The sequence below is a fragment of the Erinaceus europaeus genome, chromosome 4, assembly GCF_950295315.1.
Source record: "Erinaceus europaeus chromosome 4, mEriEur2.1, whole genome shotgun sequence".
NCBI classification, from domain to species: domain Eukaryota; kingdom Metazoa; phylum Chordata; class Mammalia; order Eulipotyphla; family Erinaceidae; genus Erinaceus; species Erinaceus europaeus.
Genome location: NC_080165.1, coordinates 135,340,444 through 135,365,801, shown reverse-complemented (window position 1 = coordinate 135,365,801; position 25,358 = coordinate 135,340,444). Strand labels below are relative to the sequence as shown.

General features: G+C 39.1%; 1 protein-coding gene across 11 annotated transcripts in view; it reads left to right on the top strand.

Annotated features, from left to right (window-relative positions):
• DSE (dermatan sulfate epimerase) overlaps positions 1 to 25,358 on the top strand; it is a 173,043-nt gene that overhangs the window by 136,708 nt on the left and 10,977 nt on the right. For 10 of the 11 annotated variants that reach the window (XM_060190575.1, XM_060190571.1, XM_060190570.1 and 7 more), the window contains 2 exons: positions 18,929 to 19,182; positions 24,261 to 24,500. In XM_060190575.1, coding sequence (XP_060046558.1) covers positions 18,929 to 19,182; positions 24,261 to 24,500 — 494 coding nt within the window. Of the gene's footprint in view, positions 1 to 18,928; positions 19,183 to 24,260; positions 24,501 to 25,358 lie in introns of those variants that run through there. The other variant, XM_060190578.1, reaches the window with a different exon arrangement.

The window sequence follows — 25,358 nt, the reverse complement described above, 5'->3', positions numbered from 1 at the left end:
ATTTAAATAAAAAAAAAGGAATTTTGCTAGCAGTAAAGTCTTCATTAGTGACATATAGTTCTATGTAACTACTGGAGACATGCACATGCGTGCACTGAAAGTATGCGTCAGATGCTGTTTTAAACCTGAGTAATTCATTTTCTTCACTTACCTTCAGAATTGCTTGCTACTTATTATTATTGTTGTTATTATTACTATTGACATATGGGTTATTGCTGGGACCCAGTGCCTGCACCACTCCTCTGTCCCTCTGGCCATTTTGTCTTCCTTTTTGCTAGAAGGTGAGAGGCAGAGAGAGGGAGGCAGACTGAAGGGGACATGCCTGCATTCACTGGTCCACCATTCATCATGAATCGTCTTCCCTTGCAGTTGGGGACCAGGAGCTGCAACCTAGGTGTCCATGTATGTTCGGCTTGGTGAGCCACCACCCAGTCCCCCAGGACTGTTTTTATTTTAATTGATTTATTTAAAAATTCATTTACTCACTCATATGAGGTTAAGAAAAGTTTTACTTAAGAGAGAAAAGCCAGAGAGAGAGAGAAGAGAGAGAAGATTCATTGCGGGGCCTGGGAGGTGGCCCACTGGGTTAAGGGTCCCAGTTCAAGCCCCCAGCTCCCCATCTGCAGGTCTCTCTCTCTCTCCCCTCCCCCTTGATTTCTCCCTGTTCTAGCCAAAGAAAAAGAAAAAGAAAAATGGCCACCAAGAACAGTGGATTTGTGGTGTTGGCATTGAGCCCCAGTGATGGCCTTGGAGGCAAAAAAGAGAGAGAGAGAGAGAGAGTCAGAGAGACAGAGAGACAGAGACAGGGAGATTGCTTGAGAAGCCAGCTTATTACTCTGAAAATTGTGGTACTTTGGCCTTGAACTGAAAGCTGTAGGCATGCAAGTCCTGCCTTCTATCAGCTGAACTATTGCCCTGGGACTAGAATAACTACTCACTTTTTCTTCTCCTTCTTCTAGAACCATTAAGGGACTGTGATTTATCCATGTTTAAAAATGTCAGTGTGTCTGTCTCAGCTTCCTTTTCACCCCCCACCCCCAGTCAATATGCTGGTTTATAGCAGCAAGCAGCTAGTCAGGCCAGATCACTTATCCCATGTAAACCACTGGTTTAGAAAGCTCTCTGTGTGGGATGGCTTGGAGGAGAAGAGTGGGGGGTGGGGAGGAACTAGGCAGAAGCTTATGATATTAGCCTAGAAAGGAAATAAAGACCACAATTAAGATAGTGAGGATAAAAAGAAGAAGGAATAATTGTGTGATATTTAGTACAGACTCTCTACTCAGATATTAATTGGACGTGGGCCATTGTTTCTCAAAGTGATTTTTTTTTCACAGGAATTTTCTCCTCCTCCTCTTTCTCCTCCTCCTCTTCCTCCTCCCTTTTTTTTTTTTTTTTTTTTTTTTTTTTTTTTTTTTTTTTTTTGCCACCAGGGTTATTACTGGGGCTTGGTGCCGGCACTACAAATCCTCTGCTCCTGGAGGTCATTTTTTTCCTTTTTTTTTTTTTTTCCTTCCTTCCCTAGGATAGGACAGAGAGGAATTGAGAGGAGGGGAAGATAGAGAGGAAAGATAGACACCTGCAGACCTGCTTCAGCACTTGTAAAGCGACCCCCTGCAGCTGGGGGTTTGAACAGGGATCCTTGCACAGGTCCCTAGTGCTTCGTATAGTGTGTCCTTAACCCAGTATGCTACCGCTGGGCCCCCTTATTAATGCTTTTTATTTATTAAGAAAATTATGTTGTTTTCACAAGACTTGTCTCAGTATAGTTTTCCATCCTCTCAGAAAAACTTTGCATTCACCCCTCCCCCACTATCTGTAGATATTAAAAGAAAAATGATTCCTGGGCTTTGCCAAGTTTAGTACATCACTGTCTAATAAGTGGATGAAACTACCCTTTATTTTTCCCTTTATGATTTTTTTAGATAGGTAGACAGCATTATAGCCCTGAAGTTTCCTTCAGTGCAGTGGGGGATAGGTTTGAACACGGGTCCATGGTTACTATTCAAGAGAACCTTTTCGCCAGCCCTCAAAAAACCTGCCCTGTAAACAAGTCCCTGCCAATTCTGAGACTCACTAAAAGTTAAATAATAAAGAAATGTAATAATACAGGAAAGAGTGGCCAGTGAGTTGTACCTGATTTGTCTTGGGTGAAATAGTGATGCACAGGGAATATAGGGAAAACTGGTTCACTTTTCACATGTCTTTATGTGTTGCTCTTTCTTTCTTTCTTTCTTTCTTTCTTTCTTTCTTTCTTTCTTTCTTTCTTTCTTTCTTTCTTTCTTCTTCTTCTTCTTTTTTTTTTTGCCTCCAGGGTTATCACTGGGGCTCAGTGCCTGCACTACAAATCCACTGCTCCCGAAGACTATTTTTTCCCTTTTGTTGCCCTTGTTATTTATCATTGTTATTGATAGGACAGAGAGAAATGGAGAGAGGAGGGAAGACAGAGAGGGGGAGAGAAAGATAGACACCTGCAGACCTGCTTCACTGCCCGCCTGGCCCCTGCTGTTTTTTATATTCATTCACTTGTTCTGCTTTGTAGTTACTACCAACTGTGTGGGCAGATGAATTGCATAGTCTTCTGCTCCTATTGTCATTACCACTTGTATGTATTTATTTGTGTTCACAACTCTGCCCTGAGCATAGGAGATTACAGTTAAGTCATGAACTGGCCTTTCTATGTACTTGGATCCCAGTATCACTTCTTTTCTTCTTTCTTTCCCGCTAATACCCATCTGACCAGTTTTATTTCTCCTTCCTCTGTAACATTTTCTTTAGCTGCTCATTTCTCTCAGTGCCCATCATTATTTTTTAAATGACTCATTGAGTCAAATGTGGCCATGCAGACAATAACAAATTGCCATGAACGGATGATCTTGTTTTGATTGAGTCTAAGCTTGCCAAGTACAGATGTCCTGATCTGTGTATAACTTAGAATCTGACTTAGGGCCTTGTGCATTGTGAGTACTCATATTTCTCTGGCCTCATTTTTCCCTGTGAAGATCTGACTGTTGTCAGCCCCCAACCATGGAGATAACAGACCTTCGACCCACTTGGAAGCTGGCAGGAGTATGTCAGCATTTGGCATCTCAGTATGGTTTACCGGAGAGACTCAGATTACCTGCTCTTGGAAGTGCTTCTTCCGCACCTGTCTCCTCCTTAACGAGTTGGCTTTTAGCTTCTCATCTTAACTTGCATGTCATGTTAGGGGGTACTCGCTATGAGGTCACTTCAACAGAATTTTTTTTTTATTCATTTTAAGGTCACCTTCTTCAGTCTGAAATATAGCAGTGATGTGAGGTAATATGAATTATAGTTCATTATAACTAAGAGTAAGTGCTCTGAATGCATTTATGAACCGTGTGAGTGGGAGTATGGTGTTTTTTTGGGGGGGGGCTTCTCTGTAGTTCAGATTTCTCATCTGTAATTTGGTGACAAACGTACTTAATAAGTGTCTAAAGGTTTCCGTGAGCTAACAGTCCTACCAGACCTGAGGTGTGAGCTATGGTTATTTATCCTTAACTACTAAGCTTTTTAGTGTGTTCTAAATTGATGGCAACAGAAACAGTTTTCATTTATAATAAATGCATGCACACATTCATTTTATGTAAGTTTATTGTATGCTTAACTTTGGACTAGATGTGGAAGTTACGAGGGACTCACAAATTTGAAAGCAAATCACACACCTTGCCCAGAGTTCTGTGCCTTCTATAGAGGATATAAACGAATAGGTAATATTATTGTAGATGATAAGTGATGGTGCTGGGAAAGTATAAGTAATAGGAAGACAGAGGGGTACCTGCCCTGACAGGTACACTGGGACTCGATTTACAGCGTTTTCTAGCTCTTTCTACTGGGACTGAAAAGGACAGGATAGGCATCAACTAAGTGATGAAAATGTGTCTTTATTGTTCTGAGAAGAAGTAATTATTCAAAGCCTATGAAGTAGGAAGGAAGAGTACTTTTAAGGAATTGAATTTTTAAAAAAATTTTTCTTTATTTATAAAATGGAAACACTGACAAGACCATAGGATAAGAAGGGTACAGGGGTATCCTCTCCCCTGATATCTTTCCTATTCTTTATCCCTCTGGGAGTACGGACCCAGGATCATTATGGGGTGCAGAAGGTGGAAAGTCTGGCCTCTATAATTGCTTCCCTGCTGAACATGGGCATTGACAGGTCGATCCATACTCCCAGCCTGTCTCTCTCTTTCCCTAGTGGGGCAGGGCTCTGAGGAAGCCAAGCTCCAGGACACACTGGTAGGGTCATCTGTCCAGGGAAGTCTGGTTGGCATCATGGTAGCATCTGGAACCTTTGGCTGAAAAAGAGTTAACATATAAAGCCATACAAATTGTTGATTAATCATGAACCTAAAGTCTGGGATATTGCTGATGAAAATTTGGGGTCTCCGTTTGGAAATTTTTAAAGTAGGGAGAAGATTAGCAGCTTGGAGACATTAAGCACTAGATGCTGTAGGGTCTTGTCTGTCATCTGAAGGAGCTTGGACTTTCTAGGCTGTGTGAGGCCACTGAAAGTTTCTTTATATTTCATTTAGTGTACACCTCTGCAAGTATAGTCTTGTTTATTTAGTTTTCTTTGTTGGGAGGATTAATGGTTTACAGTTGACAATAAAATACAGCAGTTGGTACATGTGTAACATGTCTCAGTTTTCCACATAACAATCTAGCCCCCCCAGCCCCAGGTACTCCTCTGCCATCATGTTCTGGGACCTGAACACGCTCCCACCCCCACCTCCCAGAGCCCTTTACTTTGGTGTAATACACCAACTCCAGTTCAAGTTCTGCTGTGTGTTTTCCATTCTGTTCTTATTTTTCAATTTCTATGAGTGAGATCATCCCATATTCACCCTTATGATTCTGACTTATCTCACTTACCATGATTCCTTCAAGTTCCATCCAAGATGAGGTAAAGAAAGTGAATTCACCACTTTATTTTAAGTGTCTATTAAATCTTTTTTATGCTATTCACCTATTCATTTTCCTTATATTGTGTTGTCAGAAAAGTCATGACACATTTTTTCTATGTTTTTTTAAAATTTGTTTATTTATTCATTCATTTTTACTGCGGACTGCTCAGCCCTGGTTTATGGTGGCATGAAACTTCAGTGCCTCAAGGTATGAAAGTCTCTTTGCATAGCCATTATGCTGTCTACCTCCCCCCCCAATTTTTCTATGAAAAAAATGCATCATGAATTTTCTGGCAACCTAATAATTTATCTATGGAAGAACCTGGGTACTTTGACCTTCACAGCTTCCCGCAGTCTGAATGATGTCGAACATATATTCGAGGTATAGCTCAGTGAGGTTTCATCCTAGATATTCTTGCAAGCTGAAGGCTAGGTGCTAAAGCTAGGCCCAGTTCTATTCTGATCACTGACACACTAGACCTAGGTCCAGTTCTATTTTGATCACTGACACACTAAAGCTAGGTCCAATTCTATTACTGACACATGAGAGCTAGGTCCAGTTCTATTTTGATCACTGACACAAAGATAAATGATGGCTGTTGTCTCACAAGAAAACCTAAAAGGGCTGCTGGTTTTTTCATGTGGCAGGCTGCATTTTAGAAAGAATCTCTTGACACATGTGAAATGGAGTTTGCAGAGGTTAAGTTGAAAAGACTAGTAAGGCCCTTTTGTGTTTATCCAGAAGGTAAGGCCTTTTGTGTTTAACCAGAGAGCTTGTGATGGGAGCTTCTGAGAATGGAATGAAATGAGGGCTTCCAGAAAGATTTAAGAATTATAATTCATAAGACTGGGCAAAGGTATTTTTAGGACAAAGAATTTGAACAAGCGGGGGCCAGCGGCAGCAGGATAAGCACACATGGCATAAAGCATAGTACTGGCTTAAGGATCCTGGTTCGAGCCCCCGGCTCCCCACCTGCAGAGGGATGGTCACTTCACAAGTGGTAAAGCAGGTCTGCAGGTCTGTCTTTCTCTCCCTCTCTCTGTCTTCCTCTTCTCTCTCCATTTCTCTCTGTACTGTCCAGCAACGAAGACAGCAATAACAATAATAATACCAACAATGATAAACAACAAGGGCAACAAAAGGGAAAAAATGGCTGCCAGGAGCAGTGAATTCATAGTGCAGGCATCGAGGCCCAGCAATAACACTGGAGGCAAAAAAAAGTAAAAAAAAAAAAAAGAGAGAGTTTGAACAAGTGACTTCTTTATGACACTCTGAAAGATGGATGGGGCCTTTCAGTAAGAATATAACAGCTGGAATTATAGGTGAATGCTAATAAAAGGTCTACTTTAGAGATACTGAGTTTGAATTGCTTGTGGAGCCAAGAAGAGGTACCAGTTTAACATTCCTCAAGCTATTTTTACCTAATTCCTGATTGCTGAGACTATATTGTGATTTACCAAAAAAAAAAAAAAAAAAAAAAGTCAGAAAAATTTTATCCAATATAGAACTTACTTTCAGGTACAAATGCATAGTTCTTGTTGATGACTGAAAGATGTGTTCAGAGAAGTTGATATTCAGTGAAAGTGTGCCTGTCACATTAGGTAAATCGCTTGCAACCAGCAGAATGAAGAGGCAAGGCACTAGTAAAGCACTCTAGTCACTTGGATGTCCACAAATAGCTTTGAAGAGTGGTAGCCAAACTGAGACCTTGTGCAGGCTGTGCCCCAGAAGGAAACTGTCAACTTGAGTGAACTGGGCTGCTTCCTCTGAAGTCCAGAGAGGGGAGAAGGGGGGACTCTTGATGAAATATGGATAGAGATTTGGACTTAACAACAAATTAATGAACAATTTTGAGTGCATGTCTATGATTCATTCACAGCAAGTCACTATTGCAAAAAGAAAAATTGGGGAAAGGAAGAGATAATAAATTCAATCACATTAACAAAAACTTTGTTAACATTAATATTTTCCCACCCAGAGTTTTTGGCTATGAGAAACAACGTTGAGTTTGCTCTTTTACATTTTTTTCTCTTCTTTTCTCTCTCTCTCTCTCTCTTTCCCTCCCTCTCTCTCTCTCCCTCTCTATTCTTTTGATTTGTTTTGTTTTTATTGCCACCAGAGTTACTGCTGAGGCTCATCAGTACCGGCAGTTTGACTCCTCTGCTTCTGGTGGTCATTTTTTTCTTTTTTCTTTTTCTTTCTACTTTATTTTTATTTGACAGGACAGAGAGAAATTGAGAGGGAAAGGGAGACAGAGAGGGAGACAGAGAGAAAGACAGACACCTGTAGACCTACTTTTCTGCTTGTGAAGTATGTTCCCTGCAGGTGGGGAGCCGGGGCTAGAACCTGGATCTTTGTGCATGATGATAATGGCATTCAGCTGAGTGCACCACCACCTGGTCCCACCCCTTTTTTTCTGGACAGCTTGCTGAAAAGAGAAAGATTTTAAAGTATTACTAAAGCCTTTTTCAATACTTTTTCTTCTTTGTTTTGAATTAGTACCTCACACATGTATGATCTCACCACTCCGGCACTGACTGGAGTTTCCCTGATGATTATTGATTTGAATGACTTCTCATTTTATTTGTATGTCATCTTTGGAAAAATAACTATTCAGATTATCTCCCATTTTTCAGTCGGGTTATTTTTTGGCTTTTGAGTTGCTTGAGTTCTTTGTATATTTTGGAAATTATTCCATTATTGGGTATATGAGTTGTGAATGTCTCCTAGTCCATAGGTTATCTTTTTATTTTCAAATAAACAAGCAACTTTCAGATCTAAAGAATTTAGCAAAGGGAGAACTCAGACCAAAGTTTGTGAGAAGGAAATTAAGATGGGAATAAACTAAATCAAGACTAAGAAAACAATAGAATAAATCAACAAAAGTATAAGTTGGGTTTTTGAAAAAATAAACAAAATTGGGAGTCGGGCAGTAGTGCAGTGGGTTAAGCGCATGTGGTGCAAAGCACAAGGACTGGCAAGGATCCCGGTTCGAGCCCCCGGCTCCCCACCTTCAGGGGAGTTGCTTCATAGGTGGTTAAGCAGGTCTGCAGGTGTCTATCTTTCTCTCCCCCTCTCTATCTTCCCCTCCTCTCTCCATTTCTCTCTGTCCTTTAAAATAAATAAATAAATAAAATAAACAAAATTGAAAAGCTTTTACCTAGACTAAAAATAGAGACATTCAAAATGGGATGATGGAGACGTTATAAGTAATAATATAGAAATATAAATGATCACTAGCAATTACAATGTTCAAGTATAAGATACTAAAAATGTAAACCAACAAATTAGATTAATGAGTACATTTCTAGAAATCAGTAACATACCAAGAATAATTATAAAGAGATAACCTAAACAGTCTAATTAACTACATAGATATTTAATTAGTAATCAAATACTCCAAGCAAATGAAAGTTGAAGACTAGGTGTCTTTGTTGGTGAATTCTGTCAAGCATTACAAAAAAAAAAAGTAAAAAACAAGTTCTCAAATTCTTCCACAAGCAAGAAGACGGGGGCTGGGTGGTGGCACACCCAGTTAAGCACAAGTATCACCATGCATAAGGACCCAGGTTCGAGCCTCCGCTTCCCAATTGCAGGGGGAAACGCTTCATGAGCGGTGAAGCAGGTCTGCAGGTGTCTTTCTTTCTCCACCCTTCTCTATCTCCCTCCCCTCTCTATTTCTCTCTGTTCTGTTACATAAAAAAAAAAAGTAGAAAGAAAGAAAGAAAAGTGGAAAAACTGTCTGCCAGGGTCTGTAGATTCATAAGTGCTGGCATTGAGCCCTAGCGATAACCCTGGAGGAAGAAGAAAAAGAGAAAGAAAGAAAGAGAAAAAGAGAAAGAAAAGAAAAGAACACTTCCTAACTCTTTTTATGATAGCCAGCACTACCTTGATAGCAAAGCCAGTTAAAGACACTACAAGAAAAGAAAATTATAGGCTGATATCTCAGGTGAACATAGATCCAGAAATCTTCAACAAAATAATGGCATATTCAAGTAGGATTTATGGCAGAAATGCTCAGCATGGAATCCAATAAATGTGATATACCACATCCATAAAATAATGGGTAAAATGATATAATCATCTCTGTCAAAATTCCAGTGGCATTTTTCACAGTAATAGAAATTCTCAAATTTGAATGAAACTACAGAAGATTACAGTCAAAACAATTTTGAGAAATAAGGCCAAAACCCCACTTCTTGATTTCAAACAATGTTATAGAGCTGTCGTTAACAAAACAGCTTGATTGGCATATTATTGTGTATATGCGATTTTTTTCCTTAATTTTCCTCTATAATTGGTTTCTAGTTTTACACTATTGTGATGGAAAAAGATGCTGTGACATAAGTCTTTTAAAAATATTTTAAGGTCGGGAGTTGGGCGGTAGAGCAGCGGGTTACACGCGCAGGTGGCGCTAAGCGCAATGACCTGCATAAAGATCTTGGTTCAAGCCCCCGGCTCCCCACCTGCAGGGGCGTCACTTCACAAGCAGTGAAACAGGTCTGCAGGTGTCTGTCTTTCTCTCCCCCTCTCTTGTCTTCCCTTCCTCTCTCCATTTCTCTCTGTCCTAACCAACAACAACAACACCAGTAATAACTACAACGATAAAACAGCAAGGGCAACAAAAGGAAATAAAGAAAAAATTAAAAAATTAAAAAAATATATATTTTAAGGTCAACTTTGTGTGTGTGTGTGTAAAACCTGAGAGAGAGAGAGAGAGAGAGAGAAAGGAGAAAGAGAGACTAAGAAGGCTAGACCAAGGTACTGCCCGCTATTTATATGACGCTCGGTATATACATATATATATTCCCTTTTGTTGCCCTTTTTTTCTTTATTGTTGTTGTAGTTATTATTGTTGTTGTTACTGATATTGTCATTGTTGGCTAGGACAGAGAGAAGTGGAGAGGGGAGGGGAAGACAGGGAGAGAGAAAGATAGACTGCAGACCTGCTTCACTGCCTGTTAAGCGACCCTCCCCCTGCAGGTGGGGAGGTTCCAGCTGGGATCCTTACTCCAGTCCTTCGCTTTGCACCACGTGTGCTTAACCCTCTGTGCTACCCTGCAGGACCCCAGACGCTGTTTTTAACCTAAGGCCTTGTGAAAGCAGTGCAAGTCTGCCTGGACCAATTTCAGTCTCTTAATTTACTAAGACTTGTGTGACATCTACACTGGAGAATGTTTTCCATGGCCTTGAGAAGAATGCTCTGTTGCTGTTGTGTGAAATATTCTGTATTATGTCATTTTTGTCTACTGTATAGTTTAATTCCAGTGTTTTCATGTTGCATTTCCATATTCCATTTTCTGTCTAGGTGATCTATTTGTTGTTGAAAGTGGGGCACTGAAGTCTCATACTATTACTATACTGCCGTGTATTTCTCCTGTCAGCTCTGTTAATATTTGCCTTACATTTTAGGTGCTATTATGTTGGCGTCATAAATATTTACCAGTGTTATGCCCTGTTGTTGAATTGACCCACTCATTGTTTTCATCTTCTTTGTCTCTCATACTCTGGTTTAAAATCTGTGTTCTATTTGCATTTAACATCTTTCTCCATCCCTTCACTTTCAGCTTTTGTGTCATTGGAGATGAAGTTTGTCTTACAGCAGCATGTATATGGTTATTTCGACAAACCATTCAGCCTTTCTGAATGTTTTATGAGGAGAGAATTAAATCCACTCACACTTGAAGTAATTGTTTATAGGAATAGATTCCCTCCCCACCACCAGATTTATTTATTACTGGAGCTTGTTGCCTGTATGACTCCACTGTTCCTGGTGACTTTTTTAAATAGAGGGTAAGAGATGGGAGCCGGGTGGTGGCACACCTGGTTAAGCACACGTGTCGCCATGTGCAAGAATCTGGGTTTAAGCCCCCACTCCCTACCTGCAGGGGGAAGGCTTCAGATTCAGTGAAGCAGGTCAGCAGGTGTCTGCCTTTCGGTCTCCCTCTCTATATCTTTCTCCTCTCTCAGTTTCTCTGTGTCCTACCCAATTAAAACGAAAATGGAGGATGAAAGACAGACAAAAGAGTAGGGAAGGGCAAGGGAGAGAGAAACAGCACACGAGAGACACCTGCAGCACTACTTTACCACTTGTGAAGCTTTCCTCCTGCAGATGGCTACCTGGGGCTTGAACATATGTCCTCCTGCATGGTAACAGCACACTCTGTCAGGTGAGCCAGCACCCAGCACTATAGTAAAAGACTATTCATTGCTATTTTATTTGTGTTCTGATTATTTTGCCATTCTTTTTTTTTCCTCCCCTGCACTTTTTATTCTCATTTGTTGATCTGTAGAAATAGGCTTTGATTCCTGTTTCTTTACATTTTGTGTATCTGCTTTTGGCTGTTCTTTGTGATTATTATGTTCCTTACGTAAAATACCTTACAATGGTTTTTGTTATTACTTTTTTAATTTTCCAAATAGAGACACAGTGGGAGGGAGAGAGAGAAAGAGAGAGAGAGAGAGAGACAGACCATAGCACTGAAGTTCCCTTCAAGCTCAAACGTGGGTGGCACACAGGGCAAAGCAGCTTATCGCAGTATTATTTTATTTCTATTTTTTCTCCTTGGGTAGTTTATACATTCTTTTAAATTTTTTCTTCTTTTTCTATAGACTCCCATATATTAAACTTTCATAGTTAAACAAACATGAAGAGATTTTTGTCATAAGAATTGCTACTGAAAAACTATGACAGCATTTTAAAACTGTAATTTCCAATGCACAAAAAGCTCTGTATTTTTACTCTTTCCTCAACACACTTGTTTTTTTGCCTCCAGGGTTAGTGCTGGGGCTTGGTGCCTGCCCTACGAATCCACTGCTCCTGGAGGCTATTTTTTCCCTTTTGTTGCCCTTGTTGTTCATCCTGTCAGTTGCCAGTGTCATGATTGAACTGGATCTTGTGATTCTCCTGACTATAAGATGCCCTTTAGCAATAACCATCAGAAAAAATTTGCAAAGATGTATAACTTTCTTCCCTTCCTCCTCCTCCTCCTCCTCCTCCTCCTCCTCCTCCTCTTCTTCTTCTTCTTCTTCTTCTTCTATTTTTTATTATTTAGGGCAGAGAGAAATTAAGAGGGGAGGGGGAAATAGAAAGGAAAAGAGAGAGAGAGGGGAGAGAGAGACCTGCAGACCTGCTTCACTGCTCTTATGAAGCAGACCCCCTGTAGGTGGAGAGTGGAGGCTTGAACCCCAGTCCTTGAGCTTTCTAATATGTGCACTTAACCGGGTGCACCACCTTCTGGCCTCAAGATGCATAACTTTTAAGATCTGGAAATGACAAAGTACACCTGTGCCATTATAGTAAGTTTAAGGGTAGGAAAAAAAGAGTGAAAGGTAATGAACAGGTCACTAGGACTGAGTTTCTACTTCTGTTGAAATTAAAAATGGGACTGTGTGGTTTTAAGATCTTATTCTTTAATGTTGAATTTAAAAAACAAGGGGCCAGGTGGTGGTACACCTGGTTAAGTGCACACACTACAGTGCACAAGGACCCGGGGTCAAGCCCCTAGTCCCACCTGCAGGAGGAAAGCTTCATGAGTGGTAAAGCAGGGCTGCAGATGTCTCTCTGTCTCTTCCCCTTCCTATCTGTCCCTCCCCTCTCAATTTCTGTCTCTGTAAAATAATAATGATGATGATGATGATGATGATGATGATGATGATGATGATGATAAAGCAAGAGCAGGACTTGTAAGTATAGGGAGAAAAGGAAAAAAGACCAATAACCGGAATGGTCAGTTACTGAGATAAACTAAGATCTCTAAAAGCAGAGGCACCTCTGTGAGTGAAGATAGCCTGGCTTTTTATCTAGCAGTTGTGAGCATTGTGTGTATTCAAGATAGCCCTCTTTGCAGTGCATAACCCTTTGAGGTGGATACCTGGGCATTCAAAGAGAAAGTCACCTACTAGGAACAGAAAGCAGGACCATGGGGGGGGGGCAAGTATATATAAATGTAGGTATAGTTATAGAAATAATAGCTAGCCCGTATCAGTGATCTTGGGAGAACTAATGCAGTTTCCAATGGAGGGGATGGAGACATAGACCTCTGATGGTGGGAACAGTGCAGAATTATACTGTTATTATCTTATAATTTTGTAAATCAATATGAATTCACTAATAAAAAATAAATTATTAAAAGAGAGAGAGAGAAAGTCAGGCACTTACACTATAGAAAGAGAAAAATGCAGTGGTTAGAACTAACACTACATAACATGTTTAATATTTTTGTGTTACTAACTAGCATCCTGTCGTTTTAGCTTGAAGGACTCCCTACCAAACATTCCTTGTTAAATTAATCTAGTAATGATGAACTCCTTCAGCTCTTGTTAACTGGGGAAAAAAATCATCTTTTTCCCTGGGTTGATAACTTATTTATTTCCTGAAGATGTCTTAATATATATGGAGTTCTGGGGGTTGGAACTGTGTGGAAGTGTACCCCTCTTATCTATATAGTCTTGTCAATATTTCCATTTTATAATTTTTTTTTTTTTTAATCAGAGCACTGCTCAGCTCTGCCTTCTAGTGATGCAGAAAACTGACCCTGGGAGTTTGGAGGCCCGAGTATGAGACTCTCTTCGAATAACCATTATGCTAGCTACCCGGCTACTCCCACTCCTAGTTCTAGGTAGTTTTAAGTCAACTTTAAATGAGACACTGCTATTTGCTAGCCCTCCCCCTCAAACAGCAGAACTCAGTTAAAATAATCTTTTTGTTTTGAGATGTGTAGTTTTATAAACATAAAAATATTTACTTAGTAAATTTGCCAAGTAGAAGATGTACGTTTATAACACTGGTTTGACACTAGAGGTTATTTTTTTATATTTATTTATTTTCTGTTTTGTTGCCCTTGTTGTTTTATTGTTGTTGTAGTTACTCTTATTATTGATGTAGTTGTTAGAACAGAGAGAAATGGAGAGAGAGGAGGGGAACACAGAGAGGTGGAGTGAAAGATAGACACCTGCAGACCTGCTTCACCGCCTGTGAGGAGACTCCCCTGCAGGTGGGGAGCCGGGGGTTCAAACCGGGACCCTTCTGCTGGTCCTTGTGCTTCTCGCCACGTGCGCTTAACCCACTGCGCTACTGCCCAACAGCCTACACTAGAGATTATTAAACCACATTTAAGAGAAAACAAGTTTTAAAAAGAATAATGAATTTAAACGTAGAGCACAGCAATCAGCTCTTAATTTTCTTTTCTCTCTCTTTTTTTTTTTAACCAGAGCACTGACCAGCTTTGGCTTACAGAGGTGCAGGGAATTGAACCTGGGACTTCGGGGCCTCAGGCATGACAGTCTCTTTGCATAACCATTATGCTATCTACCTCCTGCCCAGAAATCCTCAAGTATAAGCTTCACAGAGTATAGCAGCAAGGGCTTCACAATTGCCGGCAACACTGCTGCTGCTTCTCCAGTTCACTAGCACACTTCTGCTTACAGTGTATACCTGGTCACACCAACGAAAGGTGCCAAATAAGGGCAACTTGATTTTTAAATGCAATTTAAAAATGTACCAGAGTAATGCCTGGTCCTTTCTCTCTCTCCTTCTATCTTTCTCATTAATAATTTAAAAAAATAAAATAAATGAAATCTTTTTTTTCTCTCAGAAATCCATCTTTACAGTGCCCTGTGAAGAGTTGTATAAATACCAAATTAGAATAGAGTCTGAAAAACTGACTGATCTGGTTTATTTCATATCAGAATTTTAAAAAATTTTATTTTATTTATTTATTATTGGATAGAGACAGAGAGACATTGAGAGGGGAGGAGGAGACAGAGAGGGAAAGAGACAGAGAGACATCTGCAACCCTATATCACCACTCATGAAGTTTTCCCCCTGCAGGTGGGGACCAGGGGCTTGAACCTGGGTCTTTGTGCACTGTAGTGTGTGTGTTTAACCAGATGCGCCACTGCCTGGCCCCCTAAATAAAATCTTTAAAAAAAGGTGGCCCAGAAGAGTGAACGCATATATGTGACACCCCTGCTGTGTAGAACAAACATAGGCTTAGCTATACCATGGATTAAATCATGACCTCCAAAATATAGTTTCTTATGAAAAAGTCTGTCATAAAACTGCCAGGCTATAAAAAGTGCTAGGAAACAGGACTAAAAACTATAACATCATAGGGAGTCTGGCGGTAGCACAGCGGGTTAAGCGCAGGTGGCACGAAGCGAAAGGACTGGCAGAAGGATGGGGGGGTGGTTTCAAGCCCCCGGCTCCCCACCTGCAGGAGAGTCGCTTCACAGGTGGTGAAGCAGGTCTGCAGGTAGGTGTCTTTCTTTCCCCCTCTCTGTCTTTCCCTCCTCTCTCCATTTCTCTCTGTCCTATCCAACAATGACAACAACAATAATAACTAGAACAATAAAACAACAAGGGCAACAAAAGGGAATAAATGAATATTTTAAAAAAACTGTAACATCATAAAGGAAGTTATGAGTTGTAGCATTTACTTCTATAATTTATTTGCTGTATGCATGTATTTGATTCATTTAAATTAGTAATATTGATTCCTTGATACCTCTTGCAGTTTAGCCACCAAACTTTTGTTATTCCAAGTATTTATTTGTGTTAGTGAAATAGTATACAATTTTTTTTTTACTTTATTGGGGTTTACCAGTACAATTGTTGGTACATGGGTATCAGTTCTCATCTTCCTGTAATAGGTATATGTAAAATACTCTCACCCCCCCCCCCAACTTAGATCCTTTCAGTATTAGACTAAAAATATTCCTTGAAACTTTTAATTTTCATAGATATTTCCTAGACACCATATATCTGTTAAAATTATCTGAAAAAATAAATATAGTAGTTTGGGTCATTTTAACTCACATCTGTACAAATGCATGCCAGCCTTGGTGTTAGACTTCGTTATTTCATTAAGCAAACTGTCAAATTTTACATGAAACAAACTTCTTAGTCTGCTGTTGTACTTTGTACATAGTAGTCTCAAAAGCATTTATAGTAACAGTTACTCTATAAATATAAATTTATCGTCAAATGGATTAATAAGGTTGTTATTTTTTCTTTTTACTTATTTACCGTTTTTAACTTGGTAGGACAGAAAGAAATTGAGAGGGAAGGAGAGATAGAGAGGGAGAGAGACGTCTGCAGCACTGTGTCATCTGTTGTAAAGATTCCCCCCTGCAGGTGAGAATGAGGGGCTTGAACCCAGGTCCTTATGCATGATAACATGTGTGATCAACCACGTGGACCACCACCCAGCCTCTAAAGTTGTTTTTTTTTTTATACAAGCTGAGAAGACAAAGAGATAGAGAATGAAAGAGACCATAGCATTGAAGCTTCCTTCAGTGCAAGTGAGCTATTTCACCAGCCAAAATGACATTGTTGTATTTTTTTAAAAAAAGGATTTGTGTAACCTTTTTTTCATTCTTTATAGTTAATATTTGGTTTATGGAATCAGTTGAGGATGATAAATGGCATGATTTATCTCCTTTCTCTCTGCTACCTTGTCCAACTGTCTCTCTCTCTCTCTGTGTATACGTCTTTCTGTCTCATAAAAGTCTGTGTCTATGAAATAAATAAAACTTTCTCTCTTTTTGTTGTTGTTGTTGTTTCTGGGGATTCGCTACTCCAGACTGATGTTTTTCAGGGAGAGAGAATGAGCAAGAGCACAATACTAAAGTTCTCCTTAGAGCCATAGAAACCTGGGTATGGAAGGCTTGCACATAAATTGTATATATTGCAACCAGGTCCCCCTCCCCATTGAGCCTAAATAAAATCTAGAAAGGAACAAAAGAGGGAAGGTGTGAGGAAGGGAATCCTGTACAGAAAGAACAGTGTGGGAGAGGTAGTCTTTTAGGAGAGAGAGAGAGAGAGAGAGAGAGAGAGAGAGAGAGAGAGGGAAAGGTAATTTAAGTATTCTTAATCTGGATTGAGAGAGAGAGAGAGTGTGTGTGGGGGGATGTATTATATCTTCAAGTTTGCTAACTCTAACTGAAATTTAATACATTTATCGAAAGTATGAATATAGACAATGCTCCATACTAGTATAGGAGACCCTATTTAACTTTGTTACAGATATTTTCTTTCTTTTTTAAAAAAAAATTTTTAATATTTATTTACTTTCCTTTTGTTGCCCTTGTTTTTTTTTTTTTAATTGTTGTTGTAGTTATTCTTCTTGTCATCATTGTTGGATAGGACAGAGAGAAATGGAGAGAGGAGGGGAAGACAGAGAGGGGGAGAGAAAGACAGACACCTGCAGACCTGCTTCACGGTCTGTGAAGCAACGCTCCTGCAGGTGGGGAGCCGGGGGCTCAAACTGGGACCCTTCCGCCAGTCCTTGCGCTTTGCGCCACCTGCGCTTAACCCGCTGCCCAGATATTAAATATCTGTGACTGCCCTGCTGTTAAAACTTGTTATATAATGCTTTAGTGAAAGCATATCCCAATTTCAAAATAATACATATACACACACTGACAGTTAATATTCAAAACATTTAATTATCTTACATAGTATGTATTATGTCTTGGGATTTTATAAACATGTTGAGAAAGAGGTCAAGCCTTCACTAGGTTGTCAAAACTCACTGCATAGAAATAATAACTTTAGTTTTATCTATTTGTTTGAGAGCTTACTTCCACCTCTTACAAGTACAGCATAATTGTCATTTGTTTTCCTTCTGTTAGAGATTACTCAGACATATCCTGATCAGATGCAGAGGGTTTTCTAGACAATTCCATCAATGTGATGATGAAAGATTCTTTTTAAACTTCCTGTTGAGCACACATGTCACACATGTCACGTCCAGTTCATGTAGGGAGTCAAGCAGAAATTTGGTTTCCCAGAAGATAACAATTTAACATTTTACATATCAGCATTCAGGTTCCTGTGAAGAAATATTTAAAGACTCTTGAAAGAGGAACTGTTCGTTTTATGAGACAGAATGAGTTGTGTACATACAAGGTAGAATCGGTCATGTCATTGATTCACCCCAGCTTTTTGGCCACTCTGTTCATCATGATGGTGACTTCTGCTCAGACTTGAGAGATCCTAAACTATAGATCAGCCTACCTTCACCTTGACAACTCTATGGAACTAGGCTGGAATTACATGGTCCACTGTGTCAACAAGGCATTTACAACAGTAGAATTGAGAATCTCTTAGGTGCGTGAAAGGAGTAGGTAACACTAGATAAAGGTATATGACAGAACTTTTTCCTTGCCACTATATGCAATGTACTTTAAGTCTCCTTGAATACATGCTGCTATCTCTCATCAATGATAAAAAAGCAGGGCCAAGCAATGAATGGGGTGCACCTGGTTAAGCACACACACTATAGTGTACAAGGACCCAGGTTCAAGCCCCTGGTCCCCACCTGCAGGGGAAAAGCTTCACAAAAGGTGAAGCAAGGCTGCAGGTGTCTCTGTCTCTTTCCCTCTCTATCTCCCCTATCCCTGTCAATTTCTGTCCCTATCTCTATACAATAATAAAAAAAATTTAAGAAAAAAATAAAACAGCAAAAGTCAAAAATTTTTAACAGCTTGGTGTTTTGTCAGCATAGAAGAGTGGCTGAATGACTAAATTGTCTCTAAGACTTTGTGAGAGTGGTAGTGTTCTTTTGGGGGAAGGGAGCTGTCACAGAACTCTGAAATTTTCACTTTAGACACGTTCATGCCGAGTCTAATACATTAGCCAGTTGATTCTGTGTCAAGGAGCCTCTGGAATTTATGTCTTCAGTATGTCCTAGAATTCTAGGAAATAGAGACTTTCAAAAAAGTGTGATGAAAGCTGTCAGCCTTGTTGCATTCATTTTCTTTCTTTCTTTTTTTTCTTTATTAGGGGATTAATGTTTTACAGTCAACAGTAAATATAATAGTTTGTACATGCATAACATTTCCCAGTTTCCCACAGAACAATACAACCCCCACTACCATCATGTTCCAGGACCTGAACCCTCCCTCCCCCACCCCACTCCCCTCTCCACCCCAGAGTCGTTTCAGTTAGTGCAATGTACCAGTTGCATTCATTTTCTTGGTTTCTTTTTCTTTACAGGTTGGTTAAAGATGCTCCTTGGGATGAAGTTCCTCTTGCTCACTCCCTGGTTGGTTTTGCTACTGCCTATGACTTCTTGTATAACTACCTGAGCAAGACACAACAGGAGAAATTTCTTGAAGTGATTGCCAATGCCTCAGGATATATGTATGAAACGTCATACAGGAGAGGATGGGGATTTCAGTACCTGCACAATCACCAGCCCACCAACTGTATGGCTTTGCTCACAGGGAGCCTAGTTCTGATGAATCAAGGTATGGCTGAACACACCCAAACTAGCATGTTCTGGTTGCTATGCTGTGAGCAAAGCGGTTTGATAACTTTGGTACCTGTTCCTACCTGGATCCCAACTAAGTCCATGTGATGAAGTCTTACCTAGGACATGTCAGAGAATTCATCTCAGGAACTTCTGTTTTTTCCTTTGCTAGTGATACTATCATTAGCCTGCAAGTTATTTAATTATGACTTGATTATAACAAAGCATATTTTTAAAGCACAGGTCAGTGGTGAATATTTATTTTTTCCAGAAAGTTTGGCAGTGAAGCGTGTAAGCCCAGATGAATGGAGTTTTTAAAAGAAGAATAGGTGCTTTATATGAAAAGATACAGGACAGGTCATGGCATAGGGGCCGGGTGGTGGCGCACCTGGTTGAGTGCACATGTTAAAATGCGCAAGGACCCAGGTTTAAGCCCCTGGTCCCCATCTGCAGGAAGAAAGCTTCAAAAGTGGTGAAGCAGTGTTGCATCTCTCTCTCTCTCTCTCTCCGTTTCGATCACTCCCTTTCCTTTTTATTCCTGACAGTCTGTCCAATAAATAAAGATAATAAAAAATAATAATAACCCATAAATGTAAATCCTTACACATTACTCTTGGCTTTTCTTCTCTAAAGATTTGAAACCACCAATCTAGATCATTTAGATCAAAGTTGGAAGTGACTTCTGTGACTTGTATAACTAATTTGTCTTAGTGTGTTATGTAATTACTAATGCTGCATTTTCTTTGTAATCCTGACTTGATTGCAGCTCCTACGGTAGTTGAGAAATGAATGAGTATGGGCGTATTGTAAGATCACAGTGAACTATTAGAATATCAAATATATACTTGGATTTGGTAAATCTAAAAATATTAACACAGTTATATCATCCATAAGAATTAAAAAGTACTTAGGAGATTACCTAACATTAGATTCCAGCCAAGTCTAGCTTTCTCCCTTGTCATAACATCAATCAACTTTAAATTAGGTCCTTGAGAAAAAGAAACGTTAACTGGGGTATAATATGTGCTAATCTTCACTTACACTTTATTTAATTTCTCATATTAACCATATATGGTAAATGGGATCTGGGCACAGTTCTGACCAAACTCAAAACTGATTCTCTTCCCACTAAATTCCACTACTTGTATTAGAATAGAAATTTTTAGTAGTTTAAGAAAACCTTAGTTAAGAGAGTTAATCTTCATCCTTACACCCTTTTCCTCCCACCCTCACAAAACACACAAAAATTAAAAAGTGAAAGTACAAACCTTATGAAAACCCACCATCAAACCTTTTATAAATCCCACAGGCTATGAAAAGACATCATGATAGTGAAAGAAATCATAGAGGAAGCTGAATCTTCGCTTTGAATCTTGGCTTTTAGTCTAGTATAGTTTTACTTACTAAAACAGGTCTTTAATGACAGAACTGGAGCTAATTTCTTCATTCTTCCTGGTAGATAAAATTCCAGACACCTAAAACACTGCTTCAGATTGGATCAAATTTTGTAGTTCTCTGGCAGGAGTTTGCACATGTGTTTATTTTCTGATTAAATTTACGAGTTGCTTTCCTATTATCTTCTCTTAAGCCCTTGCATAAACAGTGCACACATTTATAAAATAGATAGAAGGGATAAAATCTCTGGTCCTTCACATTTCAGTTAGTAACCAGACTTATTGTCCAAATGTATTGGTATACTTACTTTAGCTTCAGGAACTATCCCAACAATATTCAGTAATTTTATATTATCTTGATTGGCCTTGTACATACTGATTGATGTAACATAGAACATCCTATAGAATCACCAGGTTCCAGATGCCACCAGGATGCTGGCTAGGCTTCCCTGGATTGAAGACCCCACCAATGTGTCCTGGAGCTCAGCTTCCCCAGAGTCACACCCTACTAGGGAAAGAGAGAGGCAGACTGGGGGTATGGACCGACCAGTCAACGCCCATGTTCAGCGGGGAAGCAATTACAGAAGCCAGACCTTCTACCTTCTGCATCCCTCAACGACCCTGGGTCCATGCTCCCAGAGGGATAGAGAATGGGAAAGCTATCAGGGGAGGGGGTGGGTTATGGGGATTGGGTGTTGGGAATTGTGTGGAGTTGTACCCCTCCTACCTTATGCTTTTGTTCACTAATCCTTTCTTAAATAAAAAATTAAAAAAAAATAAAAAATAAAAAAAATAATAAAAAATCAAAGCACTAAAAAAAAAAAAGAAGCTACTTAAGTATCTTACAACAAAATAAAAGATAAATACGTTGTTGAATATTCATGAAATAGAATACAGTTCCTAGAGACAATTGCTATTTTTAAAAATTTCTTCTAAATATAAAATCGCACTATGCTTTATGTTATTTATGTAATTTATTTACTTATTGCTTAAAATGTTTCTAAGATTTACCAGTGTTGTATTTTTGGCAGTTACCTTTGGAGAGAAGGTGAAGTTGGAAGGGGTAGGAGGTACTTTTGCAGTCCTCGGAATATTTTGCTTTTTTTTTTTTTTTTTTTTTTTTTTTTAAGATTTTACTTATGAAAGATAGGAGTAGAGAGAGAACCAGACATCACTCTGGCACATGTGTTGCCGGGGATCGAACCTGTGACCTCATGCTTGAGAGTCCAAAGCCCTATCACTGTGCCACCTCCCAGACCACTGATTTTACTTTTTCTGGGTAGTCATTATATAGCTGTATTCAGTTTTAGGAAATCCATTGAGCTTTGTAACATTTGTATGCTTTTCTTTTCTGTTTTTAATTCTTTTATTGGGGGTTAATGGTTTACAGTTGGGAAGATATGAGTATATGAACTTTAAATAAAGCTTTATAAAAAAAAAAAAAAAAAAAGAACATCCTATAGCAGCCTTTGGACTCATCCCAAATGTGGGAGAAATTGAATTTTCTTTTTTCTCCAGTCAGTGGGGCTCCATGCTGACACTACAAATCCATCGCTTCTGCCCCCTCCCCCCACTCCGCTTTTTTTTTTTCTTTTCATTCCACAGGACAGAGAGAAATTGAGAGGGGAGAGGGAAAGAACAATAGACAACTACAGACCTGCCTCACTTTTGTGAAGGATCCGCACTGCAGGTGGAGAGACAGGCAGAAAAACTTCTTCAACAAAATATTTAGCTCATTTGTGGCAGATTCTGGATTCCTTATTGATTTCTTTTTCCTTTTCCCCCAAGATATTATTTTTTAACATCTGTCTGAGATAGACATTCCAGTGATTCCCTCCACTAGGCTTTGCTGTCTTTCCTGACTTTATGAAAGCTAAAAGGTGATGAGAAATTGTCTTCTAGTGATAGACAACTTGAAGACTGTTTGGCCTCCTGATGATTGTCTGTTAGTAATTTCAGCATATTGCAAATCCTATATATATTAAGGAAAAACACAATGAAAGTTTGGCAAAGTGATAAACTTCAAATATATTTTCAGGGACTGGCAGACAGCACACATATTAGCGGGTACACTTTAATGTGCATAAGGACCAAAGTCTGAGAAACTGGTACCACATGTAAGCTCCATGCATGGCACCAGGAGAAGCTTTGTGAACTGTGGAACGATACTATGGTGTCTCTCTTCTTTCTCACTGTCTCTGTCTAACATTGGAAGGGTAAAAAGAAAAAAAGTCCACTAAGGTCAGTGGAATCATGCACACGTAAGACCCCAGTAAGCATAAGTAAATAAATATTTCAAAGTAGGACTTTTAAGATGCATTGACTAAAAACCTCAACATACATTTCTTAACAATGTAAACTTATGATCTTAGACATTATTCAGTTTATAAATAATTAGAAAATTATACTTATCTACAGATTTGTTTTCATTTCATTAACAAATTACCTATGTTTAACAGCTTCTTCTTAATTTTTTTTTTATTAATAGTTTGTTACAAGACTGTAAGATTATGATTTATACTTCCACACAATACCCACCACCAATATTCTGAACCCCCACCATCTCACCTCCCAAAGATAACCCCCAGAGTTTCTGTAAATATTACAGACAGATTTTTTGCTTGCATTTTGTTTGAATTATTATTTTTTTTTTTGTGGCAAGTTCATCATGTAAATCAGATGTCTAGATTTCACATATGAGTGAAACCATCTGGGAGTTGTCTTTTATCTCTTTACTTATTTCACTAAGCATAATCACCTCTAGTTCTGTCCTTTTTGTGCCAAAGGACACAATATCATTTTTGATTGCAGAGTAATATTTCATGATATATCCCATAATTTCTTTAGCCAGTCATCTGTTGATGATCATCTAGGCTGCTTCCATTCTTTTTTTTTTTTTTTTCCTCCAGGGTTATTGCTGGGGCTCTGGGCCTGCACTACAAATCCACTGCTCCTGGAGGCTATTTTTCCCATCTTCTTGCCCTTGTTGTTGCACTTGTTGTAGTTGTTATTGTCACTGTTGTCATAGTTGTTGTTGTTATTGTTGGATAGGACAGAGAGAAATGGAGAGAGGAGGGGAAGACAGAGAGGGGAAGAGAAAGATAGACACCTGCAGACCTGCTTCACCCTTGCGAAGCGATCCGAGGGCTCAACCGGGATCCTTTCGCCTGTCCTTGCCCTTTGAGCCATGTGCGCTTAACCCGCGGCTGCTTCCGTTCTTTGGCTATTGTGAATCATGCAGCTGTGAACATAACAGTGCATATGTCCCTTCAAAATAGTGCTTGAGTGTCCACTGGATAAATGCCTAGGAAAGGTATTACTGGATCATAAGGTACTTCTATTTTTATTGGTTTAAGGACTTTCCTTCCATCTTCCAAAGGGGCTGTATCGTTTGCATTCCTACCTGCAGTGGAGTAGAGTTCCCTTTTCTCCACAACTTTCCCAGTCATTTTCCTGGTTTGTTGATGTAAGCCGTTCTCTAAGGTATAAGATGTATAACAGCTTCTTAATTTGTATCATGGACCCATCGTGGTCTCCCAGCATGTCATTTTTAATAAGGATAAGAGAAGAGCTTAGGAAATGCAGTTTGTAACATGAACTAGTCAGATAACTCAGAAGGTTTTTATTTGGCCTTTTTAATGTGTGCTTTGTTACAGTCTTCACTCGTTATTTTTATCTCTAGGTTATCTTCAAGAAGCCTACTTGTGGACCAAACAGGTCCTGACAATCATGGAGAAGTCTCTGGTCTTGCTCCGAGAGGTGTCAGACGGCTCCCTCTATGAAGGAGTTGCCTATGGAAGCTACACCACTAGATCTCTTTTCCAGTACATGTTTCTTGTCCAGAGGCACTTCGACATCAACCACTTTGGCCATCCATGGCTTAAGAAACACTTTGCATTTATGTATAGAACCATCCTGCCAGGTATAATGGGGACTCTGAAGTGGGAAAACATTATTATTATTATCATTATTATTATTATTTTTCACCAGAGCACTATTCAGCTCTGGCTTCTGATGGTGCAGGGGATTGAACCTGGGACTTTGGAGCCTCAGATATGAAAATCTGTTTGCATAACCATTATGCTATCTAACCTCTGGCTAAAGAATGTATTTTTTTTAATTACTAAAATGACTAGAACCAGCAAAACAGCTCACTTGGAATATGGGTTCTTTTGACGTGTGCATGACCCTGATTTTTTTTAGCTCAGCCCTCACCACTTTCAAGGGAGTTTCAGTGTTGGGGTTTCTTTCTCAGAAAGTGGTCTGGACTAGAAAGAAATGTAGGGTTTGAAGAAATTATTTTAAAATGAAGAATTCACAAATGGTACAGCTCCAGAATATTTTGATTACTCATGTGAGAATTTGAATAGAAATATTTGTTGTTATGTTTGGGCCAGAAAGAAAGCAAATATAACTCATAGTCCCTACAATGCTTTTGTTTTGTATACATAAAGCTTCATATATATATATATATATATATATATATATATATATATATATACACTCATTTTTATGAGGCTACATAGACTATAAATATGTGAAATTAGGCTAATTTAAATTTGGGGATTTTTTTTTTTGTTATCACTGGTCAATTCTACTTTTTTTTAAAGTCTTTAACTGTTCATGCTTCAAACTCAAAATAATTATGTACATTTAAGTTGAAGTAATATAAAGTATAGAAATTAACCAAGAAATTAATTACCATAAAACTTCTTTTTCCTGTTCTGTGTAGTTTACCCTACTAAGAGAATTTGTTCTAAAAAATAATAATGTAATCATT